Source organism: Vigna unguiculata, chromosome 7, assembly GCF_037176805.1.
Source record: "Vigna unguiculata cultivar grain cowpea cultivar isolate G323 ecotype 2 chromosome 7, ASM3717680v1, whole genome shotgun sequence".
Classification (NCBI taxonomy): Eukaryota; Viridiplantae; Streptophyta; class Magnoliopsida; order Fabales; family Fabaceae; genus Vigna; species Vigna unguiculata.
The window spans coordinates 37,515,228-37,530,358 of NC_140798.1; the positions used below are offsets into that span (position 1 = coordinate 37,515,228).

Consider the following 15,131-nt stretch of genomic DNA (forward strand, 5'->3'; position numbering starts at 1 on the left):
TAATCTAATAAACAATATAGTTCAATATACAATTATATCATAATCTATTTTAAATAAATTCTAAAGAAATCATTCCAACATTACTCTCATATCATAAATTGTGAAAAAATATATGTTGACAATCCTGTATCTTTATGCAATATTTTTATAAAATATATATAAATTTATATAGAAAAGGATAAATTTATAATTAAATCATACAAAAAATTAATAAAATAGAATTGTTTGAGTGAACGTAAACGAGAAGTGAGTCATATCCACATAAGTAGCAAAAAGTATCTCTACTTAACACCCATATCAGCAATTGTTAAAATCCACATTCAATGTCACCCGAGCATGCTGAACCCATATTTTCTAAATAATGTACACGAGAATACCCAACAATGTATGCATATTCCTAGAATAAAACGTAATTAAATTATACTGCACCATGAGAGGGAATTTTTCGTACAGATGAATATCTAACTTAATATGACTATTATACAAAAGTCTCAAAAAATGCCAAAGCTTTTCTATGTTCCGCAACTACAACACTGCAATTAGGGCGTAACCCTTAGTGGCAGAGAATCTCATGATAATAGTCAATTAAAGCCATTCGAATATTAACCAAGGAACACCCATCAACATGTGAATTCAGTATGTTTGTTCTCTCTCCTTTTGGTATCTTTCTCTGTCCTGCTTCTGTCAAACGATTTCGGCTTCACATCAAGGAGAAACTAGTCCCTGCAATTTTATATTAACAGACATCATCCTCAATAAATTCAGAAACTACAGAGTTAAAATTGATAGTGGTAGAGATTCATAAAGAATGAAAGAAAAAGGGATAAAAACATATATATGACTAAGAATATGGATATTAGTAGATGTGACAAAAATCAATCCCAAAGTAAGCAACTACTGCCAAATGGTATACATAACAATAGAATATGTTAGATACATCAACATTCAAGCTGAGGTACAGGAAGTGTTGAACAAACACCCTGTTTAATTTGATCAGAAAGATCATGTTACTTATAAGGAGAAGGAGAGGTTTATTAAGATAGTTATAATATTATTGGGTTAGTTAGATATAAATAGGAGAAGCTGATGAAGATTTCTTGTCGCTATAAATTGCACGTTAGCTTTCTGAGAAAAGAGAAATCCTTTGTGAAGTAGAAACCCTTGGAGGAGAGGTTTCTCTTTCTTTTTCTTGTTTTTTTCTCATGGTGTTAAATAAAAACGTTTCTTTTCTTTTTCTTTTCAATTATAGATTCCTAACAAATTGGTTTGATCCGACCTCCTGATCCCCAATCAGGTGGAAGCATGGGAGAAAGTTGTCACCGAGCAAGGCTTGCGACTGGCAGAATTAAAAACTGATATGGTTTGCATCAAAGATTTGCTATTATAGATGAAAAACAAGAAGCCATCATCTTTTGAGGGGGAAGATTCCATTAATAAAGGCGAGAAATCTGCTGAAGAAGAGGGGGGGACTAATGGGTTTGAGGAAGAACATGACTTTCTTCCTTGCTCTTGGGCAAATAACGTTGAATTACGGACTTTTGAAGGTTCAGTAATAAAAAACCAAACCCTTTGTGGTGGAGAAGAAACCAAAATGGTGAAGGAAAACATGCAAGAAAAACAAAGATAGAAGTTGTGATGGAGAAAGAAATTGGTATTACCATGAATAGGGAGAAACACATCAAAAATGAATTTTTCTGTTGGATGTGAATTGTGAATAATGTGGATTGCAAACTACTTTTTCTGCCGAATGACCTAACAGTACAACCTTACTCAACAAGCAGGATGAAGATTCAGCCAACGAGCTTGGCAATGAAGCAAAAACAAAAGGAAAAATGTCAAAGAAAGTCTTAGTGATTACTCTTATACAGACTCTACCCTCGTCCCCATCACCACCAAAGCTTTCGGACACGAGTTTTACACTGGCTGAAAGTGGATTCTCATTCCCATGGCAGGAAAGCATCACAGTGCTTTCAGGAAGGACAAATGAAGATCATGGTGACGAAGATGAAATCAGAATCAGCTTCCACAATTCTAACCTTGATTTTTAAGATAGTTAAATATTAATGGGTTAGTCAGTCAGTTAAAAGTGTTGATTAGATATAAATAGGGGAAAAGCAATACGAGAAATACAATTTTTTTTATTGTAAATTCAGCAAACCCTTGGAGGAAAGACTTCTCGCCTATTTCTTGTTGTTTCCATTTTATTCGATAAAACTTTCTCGTTCTTTTTCTTTTCAATTCTTGGTTTCTAACAGATTATGACTAAATTCTATTGATTTCAGAGCAAAGAAGGTCTATTAAAGCAGAATCAAAATATCAAATCCTATTTTCTGACATAGCATATTTGACGTATCATGTTAGACAACCCCAAAGTACATGTGACTAGCTACAAATAACATACTTATAAATATATATTACGCTGTCTTCTAAGATTGTAAACATTTGGAAAATTTGAAATCTGCACAGACTTTGATAACTGTGTGTATATTTAAAAGATCAACAATAATACTCAGATGAGAACGAGGTGTTTTGGTTTAAAAATATTACAACAATTTTATAGATGCCGCTATTAGCTATTCATTAAACAAAACACAAGCTAATTAAGACACCGAATCTGTTATCAATTGATACTAAATTTCTACTGCCTGATCATGTCTATCAAAAGGTTAGACTATTTCATAGCATTAAACTTGTATTTAAACAGTCTTAAATCTGCAATCTTCAATCTTACAAATAAACAGGTTCTATTATTATATGAGGGCCCTGAATAGCAAATGAAAAAATAGTAAACAGAAGTCAAATAACTCAAAACTACTGAGATAAAATATTACTTATGACACATTGAACTGATGTAACAATGGCTAACGCCATGGTTGCATACTGTGATGAAAATGGCAATATGGATGAGAAGCACACATTATATCAAATTTAATATAATAAAAAGATATAAGTAAACTCTCCGTGTGTGTATGAGAAAGCAACAGCTTGTAAACATTCTTATCATCATACTAACTTCATTCACAATCCAAATGTATCAAAACATCAAACATTATGAAGATGTCAAAGTTGAAAGGGCTCAGGAATTAGGAACCTAAGTACAATTACACAAGAGTTTATTAGACTAAATCATAACATTCTTCTCATTCCTAATAAAAAATTCAGTAGAACCAGAGCATTTTTTCCCTGAATATTATTTAAGTTTTAAACAAGCTATTTATGCCAGCCACAGACACTCTGTCTTCCACATTTAATGAAACGAGACAGCATAAAGGAAAGGTAGAGGAAGAAAGAAAAACAATAGACACTACAAAGGTAAATGTCAATGGGATGTTAGTCTCTAGGATTGTGCTCCTAAAGGCAAGAGGTTGCCAATATGAAGATCATCAAAGGAATCAGCTGACCAAATTTATTTACTATTTACTTAAAATAGATGTCAGCCTCACAAAAACATGACAGACTTGTGCTGGTGCGAATGCAGTTATAAAATTATTCCAGTACATACTCCAGATTAGAAGATGAAGATGCTATTTGGCTATGATTTCAAAACGGCAAGCAAAAGTTCAGAAAGGTTGTTCTATAAATGCCTGCAGAAGCTTAGCTTTGAAACTTGTAAAGGATTTTACAAGTTATATCATGATAAACTTGCTTTCAAACTGGTTTTGAAGACCTAAAGTAATTTGGGATAGATTCTGATACTGATGGCTCTTTGCTGATATATATATATATATATATATATATATATATATATATATATATATATGTAAAATAAAAGACATCAAAATTTCTCACAGGTAGTTATGCCTCCTGTTATTACATTTCAATTCAGAGCACACACCTCACCTCCAGCTACTTATGACATCCAAAACATATACTTTGTTCTCATAAAGTTTGATATGCAGACATCGAAAAGTGTCTACAATATTTCATTATTGTAGAACATATCCCTCTGCAGCTCTCTCACTTAGAAGGAAGAGATGGTTTGCATTAAGGTTTTTGGATAAAATGTTTGTGAGTATCAGGTCTAGTGCTAAGGAAATTCAGACGTTTATCATACCAGGCTTGCATCCCTAAATTGCTACTTACCAGGTAAAGGGTTTAACAGTATAAATGGAAAAGGAAATTGAGAACTTTCAATTGTTAGTTACACTTGTTCAACCTTAGATGGCATTTCTGTACTAGAACACGAGTATCCCACGTCCATGGAAATTTTAAGAATAACATAGCAGAAGTAAGAAAGGTATACAGACAGACAAACAATTGTAGATACGTAGATATGGAAGAGAATCAACTACAAAGGTAAAGAACAGAGAAAATATCTTCTTTGGTGACCTCACCTAATTAGAGTTTTACACAAAACTCTACTCCTAGACCATCCCATGTCGCCTTTAATATATTACTATACCAATGAACTGATAATAACTAAACTGACCCCATAATCCAATGTTATCTAAAACAAGGGGAGGTATCAAAAGAAAAGAAAAAGTAGAGATAAAGTCTATGTAGGGTCTACATAAGTTTGGATTACCTTATTTTGGATTAGTATTAGTAAAACTTACAATCAAAGCATATTGTAATTCACCCTAAAATCTTATAGCCAATACAAACATAATCTGAACATTAGCTTGACAAAGTAAAGATTGAACTATATCACTTTAGCAACAGACAAACCAGGATAAAATTCAGTAACTACGATAGCAAAAGCGTTTTTGAAGAAACACCATATTAGATTCTGTAACTAAATGAAGCTTAGCATTAGAGTTTACTTACCAGTATTTTATCATCCCATCCCAGCCACACGTTGCTACTTTGCTCTGTTCCAAGGGATGCCACTCACAACCGATGCAAACCCCTTCATGACACTTTAGAGTTCTGAAGACCTTGCAGCTCTTCCAGTCCCAGAACCAACACTTCCCCTCACCATCCCCTGACATGACAAATCGCCCATCCGGAGAAAAATTGACCTGACAGGCATATCCCGCCACAATATGTCCTGCAAACCTCTTCTTCTTGTTAAGTTGGAACTTCTCCCTTGTGCTATAAATAAGTATTTGGTTATCCAAGCTCTGTGCGGCAAGCCAATTAGCATTCGGGTGAAGCGAAATGGAAGGCATGGAGTGCATGTGGGGCTCACTAATATACTTTATCACCACAGGAATACCAAATTCCCAGACCCTGAGCGACTTGTCATCACTAGAAGTAACAAATCTCCTGTTGTTATCAACAAAGGTGATGGTATTCACAGCCCCCAGATGCTGATCATACTCCTGGGTTATCTGTCCGGTATTCATATCCCACTGAACAATCTTCTTATCACTCATTCCAGCCAACAAAACATTCTGCTTGTCCTCATCCGGATTAAGCTTCACGACATAGGGAATTTTCCCTGTGGCGAAAGTGGATATCACCTGCCCCGTCTCAGTGTCCCAATACTTGATATTCTTGTCATAGCCAGCACTCAAAAACTTGGTCCCATCATTGCTGAAACAAATATCCCTAACAGCTTTTGAATGTCCCATGTAAGTCCTCATACACTTGCCAGAGTTGAAAACATCCCAAATCTTAACCTTGGTATCCATGCTGGCAGAGAGAATCAAATGGCCATACTTAGGGAAAAACCGAATAGCGGAAACCCCTTTGGTGTGTCCACTCCAAGTATGAACCAACCTCTTAGGAATATAGCAGTGATCATTACTAGCCTTAGCATCCTTAGGAGGCGCAATCCAAGACCTACCCTGGTAATCCCTCTCCTCTTTCCCATGAAAGGTACTCTTATCTTTAACAACCTCAGCTTTTTCCCCTCCAAACCCACTCTTCTCTTCCCCTTTCTTCTTCGCATACTCCTCCGCGTACTTCTTCTGTTCCTCCGTCAACTCTCCCTGCAATCCTTCCTTCTTCCCCGCCCAGGGGCTCTTCTTGTTCTTCAGCAGCCACGCCTCGGTGGCTGGGTTTTCGATCTCCTCTTGTCCATCATCCTCCTCGCGGTCCTCTTCATCGTTTTCGTCCGATATTTTCTTGTCCTTCGCCTCGGTTTTGCGCCTCTTCTGCTGGTGGCGGGGGATGTTGTAGACGGAGACGGCGTTGTTGGAGCGGAGTGCGTCGAGGTCGCCGACGTAGTTGTTGGCGGAGGGGTCGGCGGCGTAGCCGAACTTGTGGAAGGTGTTGTACTGCTCGTCGAAGAGAAAGGGCTCGATGGCGGCGTCCTCCACGAAGCCAAGCTTGTGGTTGCGCATGCCCTGGGCGATGCCGTCCTTCGCGTAAGGATGGGCTGGGCCCTGGATGGGGACCCAGAGCTGGTCGTAGGAGGGGTTGAAGCCCACCAGGTGCTGAGTCGGGTCGATGGGCCTGGAGAGGGCCGAGGCGGATGAGGAGACAGTGAGGGCCAGCATGGTGTCGTCCACCATGGGCGCCCCGGAACGGCCCGGGAGGAGCCGCGGCGGAGAGCTAGGGTTTTGGGATGGGGAGTCTGGTTCGTCGTCGTTTTGGTCATCTGAGTATTGGTGAAGAAGATCCATTGTGTGTGATAATACGATTATTGATGAATGCGAGAATGGGAACTGCGGAAGTGAATTCTTAGGATCGCAGTGGGATGAATGGCGTGGTTCCTGGTGCTGCCTTTGGTTTAAACCAGGGTTTTTATTTTCCCTCTTTCTTTTTCCCCCCAGGATTTTTCCAGTGGGAGGAGTGGTTTAACATTTGGGTCTGCATGCATAAAAAATTGTGAATTATACCAAGTATATAAATATATTTTAATTTATGAATAATTTTGATTATTGTATAAAATTTATTTTGAAAACAACATAAAAAGCTAAGAAGATAAATTTACAACTAAATACAGACATTTTTATTCTTCTTGTTTTTCTTATTTTACTCTCTTCACTACTAATTTTTAAATTTAAATAGTTAATCATAATTAAAATGTTCCTTTCTTAATTTTATTAATATAGTAATTATTTTTAAAATTCAAATAATTATTTATTATAAAATATATTTATTTTTTATTATTTTAATAATTACTTTATTAAATTTAAATAATTATTCACAATAAAAAAATTATTTATATAAATTTACTTGTAATATTATTTATTTTAATAACTACATTTTATTTTATTTATAGATATATTTATTATATTTATAATTGTTTTTCAATTTTATCTTTTTAATTATTATTTTTAAAAATTTTAAAATTTGAAAAATCTTAAACATATTCGCGATACAGATAAAGAAAATAAAGTTACAAACACGAAACCTGAGGTGAGTTAGATTCGAAGATACCGTCGGTTTACAATTTTAGTTTATACATGTTAAATAATTTATAAAAAAATATTATTTATATTTATTTCAAGTATGGAAAATATGTTTCATTACAAAAAACAAAAAGTATACTATATTTTGAATTCAATTTGTAGTTTGAAGCCTTTTATTTAAATATTTTATAAAGTATTCAAAATTAAAATTGAGAGAAACTTATATTTCTATTCTCAAATTTATGTTTAGACTTCTTATCATTGTTGTTAGAATCAAAATTTAATTCATAAAATATTTTACGATTTTATATAATATTTTTGTTCAAATTTCACACTATCGAAATATAATAAATTGTTAAGATCATTCAAAAATTATCATAAAATTGTTTAGATTGTTGTACTTTTAAATTTTTAGCTGCAAATTTTTTTTAATAAATATTCAATTGAAATGATTCATAAATTGGAAGCTTAAATAATTATTTGGTTATAGGTTTGTTAAGTTTTTTTAATTTGATCTTATTTTAAGATTTTTATTTAATATGATCATAAATTTCGAATGATGTATACGTGTCACTCTTCTACATGCATAATGCAGTGAGTGACGTGATCATTTATTTTTTTATTTACTAGTGACAGAATAATATGGTGTTTAATTGAGAGGGAATTAGGTTAGTCAATTAGAGGGATTTGTGATTAAGATTTGGATTCGCTGCTCAAAGAAAATTTGGAGAGAGAACGTTAGAAACGAAATTGGATAAAATATTTTTTTTTAATATTTTTTATCTTGTTCTCTAAAAGACTTCATGAAAAGGTATATCTTAAGCCCTTAGTCATAGGTTCTTGCTAAACATTGTTTTCATTTTAAATGTTTCTCATCCCTATTTCACAACTTTATCCTTTGCAAGAAAATGAGCCATTGGATAGTGCTTGAAGAAATACCATTGTCAGGCTTTGTATAAGAAACTATGTTGCAAATTGCAAAATTCCTTAAGTTCGACTCATGTATCCAATAATGTTTGGAGTACCTGGAAGCATAGCCTTGGAATGGAGAGGAAGAAGAAAAAAAGGTGATTTCAACATACATACGACTCCAAAGAGATGAATTGGGGTTAATCTGGTGCTAAAATGAGTTTCTCGGGATACTTCTAATGCACCGAAAGATACTCTATCACATCGTTGAACTTGTTTTGAAAAACTATGACGAGAAAGGTCGTCGAGATACTTCAAGTATGATTTCTTTGCCGAGTTTTGTGTTGTTCTCTACTAAACATTAAAAACACAATATTTTGATACTTTAAAAATAACTTTTTATATATTTTAAAATTAATGATAATCAGTGTATTTTGAAAATATAATAGAAAAAACCAGTAAATAATCCAAACTAAGATACTTCCAAACTCTACAAATTTAGTAAACATCTATAATGACGTGATTTATAAGTCATGCTGTGTAGATACTTAATTGAATAATTTGAAATTTATGATAAATCAAAAATCCCATGACTAAATTGAAAAAACTTAATAAAAAATATGATTAAATGATTATTTGAGCTTAAATTAAACTAAAATTTAATATAATATTAAAATTTATATTATGTATGGTTATCATCTATATATTTATTTTCTAAGATGTAACGCTCACTCACTCTTTGAATGGATAAAGTTTTAACTAAAACAAAATTAAAGACTCTACTAAATTATTTACCTTCTTTCAATTAAAATAAAATTGAATTAAACGTAGTAAAACATTAATATTTTGGCACTAACATTTATGGCATGCTTTTTTTTTGTATTTAATATATTTTAAAAAATAAAGTTTAAGTAAATTTAGAGAAAATATGTTCACAGACCATTTTGCATACAACTTTTAAATAATGTGATAATTTTAATATCTTTGAAGGTAACAAAAAATTTGGGTTAAAATAAATACATTATTTAAGAGAACATATTAGGTTAGGATTAATGAGTGTTTACGACAGGGCTAATTAACAAAAGTAGAATGATTAATTAGTTTCCCGCCAGGAGGGACTACAACATTATATATAAACTTTATTTAGTTTTACAAATGTCTGGCTTGAATCTTCTGATAGAAGATAAGACAATATTAGTTAGAAGAACAAATATTCATAACCAACACATCCTTCAATGGCCTCCATCATCCAAATACCACTATGCCAACTCTTCTCTCTGTCACTGCAACTCCCACTTTCACCCTCACTCTCACCAAAACCCTAATTTCTCTTCCCAAACCCTACTCCATCTCCTATAAATTCAATTCCCTAGTCTCCCACTGCTCCCTCTCCGACCGCGAGGAGCAGCGTTGGCTCCGCGAAGAGCAACGATGGCTCCGCGACGAACAGCGTTGGCTCCGCGAGGAGCAGCGCTGGGCTCGCGAACGCGATCAACTCCTCCGCGAGATCTCCGACCTCAAGCTCCAAATCCAGGAGATGGAGCGTCGCCTATCCACGCGGGAAGTGTCCACTCCGGCTTCCGTCTCCGACGCCGTCGCGAATGTCACGTTGCTCTTGCAGGTGCTGAAGGACAAGAATATGGTTCTCGAGAGCGGTTCGAGTATTCGGAAGATGGAGGATGTTATAAGACACACTCACAAAAACGGAGAAGAACAGGGAAAGAGAACAAGTAACATTGGTATTGAATCTGAACTTTTATTTCTCACACACATGTGTCACAATGCATCGTTGCTATTTACAGTTCTATTACAAGCAGATAGTTACAGTCACTAATTACGTAACTAACACAACGCAAACTGAATTACTAACAGCTTTTCCCCTTAATTCAGATTAGCAATTTATTGCACTCTTATCATTTCTCTACTCAGCTTGAATCTGTCAGCCGCTTTGTTAAAATATTAGCTACTTGGTCATTAGTACTGCTGTATATAGCTCACTTATTGTTGTCTACTAGCATCTTCATAGTTTTTATTTTTATTTTTTTCTAATCTTAATTTCTGACATGAAGTTTTCAAGCAACAAGACTAAACAAGTTCCCGTTGAGGTTGCAATGTTCAGCCTCACTTGAAGACAATGCCACCACTGCCTCCTTCTTATAACATGAACTAGGTGCCGCGCCACACGCCATAAACACATACCGCCGTACTGTACTTTTTCTGTCTCTTTTATCATCACACCGGTCTGAATCACGGTAGCAAAATACTTCATTAGAAATATTTTCGTCATGTTTTTGAAAACAAACCATATTTCAAAGTGCACTTCACATATGTCAATATTCTATTAACTACAAGCAAATGAGAAAGCATTGGATGAACAGCAAATCTACTTATTAACTCCATAAGCTATGTTAAGTTACTGCATAAAAATCTCAATAAGTCAACAATATTTTATACAAGGCTGCATCGACTACATTGCCACTTCCTTCCTTCTCTAACTTCATACATACCATAATCAACAGGTGTTTGGACAAAATTACAATCCAGCATTTGGAATATTTTCAATATTTCAATTGCATACCTCTTTTTTATGTATGAAAACTCCATCACTAGAGGAGACAAATTCCATTCCCAAAAATAAGATAGCAATCTTTGATCTCTCATCTCAGACTCTAACATAGCTCTTCTTTTAAACTTGTCTTTCTGTACTGCATTGCTGCCAGTAATTGTAGATCATCTACATAAAGGCAAACTATCATTAAATCACTTATAAATAGCTCTCACATAAGATATTTTGTTCTACTCTTGGTGAAATCCAGCTGGAAAAAGAAGCAATATTTTTATCCCTGACCCGAGGTGCTTGTTTTATCCCATATAAAGCCGTTTTCAATTTATATATCTTTTCTTCATGTCCCGTCCCTTCAAAACCAGGAGATTGATTCATATAAATGTTCTCCTCTAGTGACCCATTTTGAAAGGCTAATTTTACATAGAGTTGATGTAATAACTTTATGTAACCACTAGTTTGATAGTTTCAGTTCTTACCATAGGTGCAAACACTTCATAACAATCCAAACAATGTTTTGCAAAAACCACCCCTTTGCACCCAACCTAGCCTTGTATTGTGCAACTTCTCTGGTTGGTTTTACCTACACAACACTAATTGAATGATCTACAACAGAGGAGAAGCAAATTGAAGAGGAGAAGCGATTTGAAGAGGTCATAGAAAGGGAGAAGGAGGTTGTGGTGGTTGAGGAGTCTGTTACAGTTGAAAAGATGAGCCTTTTGCGGAAAGGTTCTGAAGGAGAAGAGGTTCGACAAATGCAGGTTGATCTTCCATTTTCCTACTCTTGATAATTCTGTTTTTTAATGTTTCCAAATAATATATAGGTTCTGTTTGCATAAATTTTCTTAAGTAAATAAGACAGAAAAAAGAATTAAACATCTCTTATGATTTAAAATCAGCTTATGGCTAAGCTTAAAGTATATAAGCTGATTTTAAGTTATAATGGAAATTTAATTCATTTTATTTTCTTACCTCTCCTACAAGTGACAGGAGAAGTTTATATCCAATCACAATTTTAGTTATCCACTTCTATGAGAGTTGATTTATTGGATTTGTGCAATGTGAAATCTTACTTGATGTGTTGAAATTTGAAATAACAGGAAGCGTTGCTGAACTTGGGGTTTTACTCGGGCGAGGAAGACATGGGTTACTCAAGCTTCTCAAGTGGAACAGAGCGTGCAGTGAAGACTTGGCAAGTTAGTGTTGTTCTGCATTATATATAGTTTATGAAGCTTTTTGATGCAAAGAGGGGAGCATTTTGTCTTGGATTAATTTTGAATATAAACTGAAAATTTGAGTGCTGTATATATGTAGTGCTCTCCATATTGTGCTATGCCTGAACAATTTTGTTTTTGAGATTTTGATGGTTGTGAGATGTTTGTTTGAAAGGCTGCATTAGGTGTCCCCGAGGATGGTATTATGACTGCTGAACTTCTTGAAAGGCTTTATTTGGAGATAAGGAAAAAGGATGCAGGCAGCATGACTGAAGATAAACAATCTACTTCTGTTTTACCAAAGGTATGCTGCTTATATCAGATGCACTTCTTGTTCCTTCCTTATTGCTGAGCCCAATAATCTGTCCCAATGTTTGAGACTTTATCTCTAATATGTTGTCTTAAGTCTAAATTTCCATCAATTATGCATGCTCCAACAAAAAATAATATCAAAATTAACAAAAAACGTGAAAGTTACTCATATTAGCTTTACCTTGACTCATGTAAATTCAAACACACCGTTAGTCCCATGTGCTTTTGGCTAAAATCACTTGACTCCTTGGTCTTAACTAAACATGATAGTTTGTGTACGGGAAATCTGAATATATATTTCTTTTTATTTGATTGAAAGCATAATTTTTGATTATTTTATTATGTTCTTAGTGAAGTTTTGGTTTTTGAAAGAGAGCATTGATGTATTCACTACTTGACAACTAGCAAGGACGACATCTCCCATAAGTTTAAGCTTATGGATGGAGGCCTAGGAATTATTCTACTATTTTATGTCTAAACAACAGACACAGAATATTTAAACTGTTAAATACTTGAATTTGCATCATAGTCCAAATGTGAATTATATAGGAAGGTGAAAATGGAGCTGCAGTTCCTTCAGTGACAGATATTTCAGAGGTTCAGCAAAATGTTGTGAAAAGTGATAAGGGAACAGAAGTCCCCGAGCGAGGAGTTTTTCTCCTTGGAGAGAATCGGTGGGAAGAGCCATCAAGACTTATTGCAAGTGAGGGAGTTGATAGGAGCAAAAACAAGAATGCAACGACAAAATGCCTTCAATGTCGTGGGGAAGGTCGCTTGTTGTGTACAGGTATGTAACTTATCCCTTGTATTTCAATTAAACGACCATTATCCAGTAGTTGGTTAATTGATCTTTGTTCTGGAACTCAAATCTCATTGTAAATTCACTTTTAATTTTATACATCCTCCAAGAACCAAAGCAGGTATTATGTATTTTCAAGAATATAATTTTCCCAAATCCTCATAATGTACAAACCTCAATTGTCTCATGTACCCATTTCCTTCTATATGAGGAATCAATGACTTAGGAGCAGTGTCATGCATATTTTTGCTGCTATCAATATGGTCGTCTTTAGAAGGATCATTGGATAAAAACGAAACCATCAGAGCATTGACATTTTGAACGACAATAAGGGCTCTATCATTATATCATCATCTATCTCAATGATTGGTTCCTTTTGATGCCTTAAATTCTACTGTTTCCTTTGTTGGACAATCTTTGTTTTCCTAGGTGTTCTTTTGTCTAAATCAGATTCCTCCTGCAGGATTTCTTCGTGGACTTTCCAAACATGGTCTATCCACCATTTAGGTTTTGGTGAAACTGTTCATTTTCTCTATATATTGAGCTTGTTGGGGATGCTTTTTCCAAATCCCTATTTGTGCGAGTTAATTGAACACAGCCTACTAGGCACTTTGACTTGTGCAAAATTATCTCTACTCTACTTGAGTAAAACAGACGATAATTTCTACAGTCTTAGACTTCAAACTAACATGGTCATTGCTATCAAATGAATTTAGGAATTACAATTGTGATAGCAGTAATCATGATAGCAGGCATGGCCCAATAGCCCCAATGGAGCAGTCAGAGTTGGAATGGTTTAATCTCTCGTTGACGTCTCTTGTAATGACCATTCTAAGGGCAAACATAATAGTCGTCTCTGATATATTGATGTTGACTGTATAATAATGGTTTCCTAGATGCATTATTTATGATCAACATTGGAAATCTCCAGCCAACTTCCATTTCTTTAATTGCAGAGTGTGATGGATCTGGCGAGCCAAATATTGAACCTCAAGTAAGAAATACACAAGCATTTTAAGAAAATTTACTTTTGTGGCTGTTTTTACCCATGTTGCACATGATCTTGAACTTATCAATGAATTCTTGAACGCAGTTTTTGGAATGGGTGGATGAGGGCACAAAATGCCCATATTGTGATGGTCGAGGGTATACCATATGTGATTTATGTGGAGGGAAAGCTATGGTATAGGAATAACATACATTTCTTCATCGTTACACAGGTATATTCATCAATAGCCAAAGTATCACAATTTTGCTTACCTGTCATTTATTTATTATTTTTTGTTTTTGACTGTTTCGTAGTCCAAAACAAATCTTATTATGAACGTTTGTTCAACTGTTAAAACAGAACTGATAAATATGAACTTGATGTTATCGAGATTTCCAGGGATTTGGAACTTTCAGAACTGCGTGAAACTCTAGAAAAGCCCCGCAAATTACAACATAGGTTGAACGGAACAAGTGCTTTTAATCCTTCAAAATAAATGATGTCATATCTGAGTATATTCGGACATACATTATCCCCTTGTCCGAACTACGTCCATTTCAAATTTTCTGTTACATCACAAAATATGTAACGCTGTGATAATTCCAAGATGCTTCGGAGGCAGACGGTCATCTTTCAATTCTGTTATCGTAAGTCAAAAAATATAAATCGCTGACGACAATGGCAAATGGAGGGCTGCACAGGATCTTGTAGCAAAGGTTGCTCAAAGTGTGAGCAGTTCCCTAAAATCCTTCAAGTGAACTCGAAATAAAGGCGTTGTTGGATTGAGCTCAATCAAATACTTGGTACTAAATATATCTTCATTCATGTTTTTGTTTGAGCAACTTGAGATTGCTGAGCTTTGGATGATCGGTGAATAAAATTGTCGGAATTAAATCCTGGTTAGCAGAGTAGCCGTGAATGTGGTTAATAGTAATTATTGTCCAAGTGCCGAACAAAGTATTCTTTTTACTAAGCCAGTTAATGATAATTTCCCAATGTGCCACCAAAGACCAACAGTTGGTGGATGTTTTGTTTGATTGGTCGACAACACTATTTCTTAATGCAGTTTTCAACACCCCATTTTTTAAAATATTAAAAAGAA

The 15,131-nt window shown here is 34.8% G+C and overlaps 2 protein-coding genes across 6 annotated transcripts; one reads left to right on the forward strand and one right to left on the reverse strand.

Moving 5' to 3' along the window:
• Window positions 1-394: 394 nt before the first annotated feature.
• LOC114191939 (Transducin/WD40 repeat-like superfamily protein) lies at window positions 395-6,686 on the reverse strand. Of its 2 annotated transcripts, XM_028081394.2 has the most exons (2): window positions 4,768-6,686; window positions 395-723 (listed from the first exon to the last, which is right to left on the reverse strand). In XM_028081394.2, the coding sequence occupies exons 1-2, from the start codon at window positions 6,510-6,512 to the stop codon at window positions 717-719; spliced, it is 1,752 nt and encodes a 583-aa protein (XP_027937195.2). In that variant the 5' UTR covers window positions 6,513-6,686; the 3' UTR covers window positions 395-716. The 2 variants fall into 2 exon arrangements, with proteins under 2 accessions (XP_027937195.2, XP_027937196.2); XM_028081395.2 differs by lacking the exon at window positions 395-723 and having other exon boundaries at window positions 4,764-6,686.
• Window positions 6,687-9,359: 2,673 nt separating this feature from the next.
• Window positions 9,360-15,066, forward strand: PTAC5 (plastid transcriptionally active 5). 4 transcript variants are annotated; one of them, XM_028081397.2, is made up of 8 exons: window positions 9,367-9,892; window positions 11,332-11,477; window positions 11,817-11,912; window positions 12,106-12,234; window positions 12,792-13,029; window positions 13,998-14,035; window positions 14,135-14,261; window positions 14,421-15,066. In XM_028081397.2, exons 1-7 carry the CDS (start codon window positions 9,415-9,417, stop codon window positions 14,228-14,230), a joined length of 1,221 nt encoding a protein of 406 aa, XP_027937198.1. In that variant the 5' UTR covers window positions 9,367-9,414; the 3' UTR covers window positions 14,231-14,261; window positions 14,421-15,066. The 4 variants fall into 4 exon arrangements, with proteins under 4 accessions (XP_027937199.1, XP_027937200.1, XP_027937198.1 ...); XM_028081396.2 differs by having other exon boundaries at window positions 9,368-9,892; window positions 14,429-15,066; XM_028081398.2 differs by lacking the exons at window positions 14,135-14,261; window positions 14,421-15,066 and having other exon boundaries at window positions 9,360-9,892; window positions 13,758-14,015.
• Window positions 15,067-15,131: the final 65 nt, after the last annotated feature.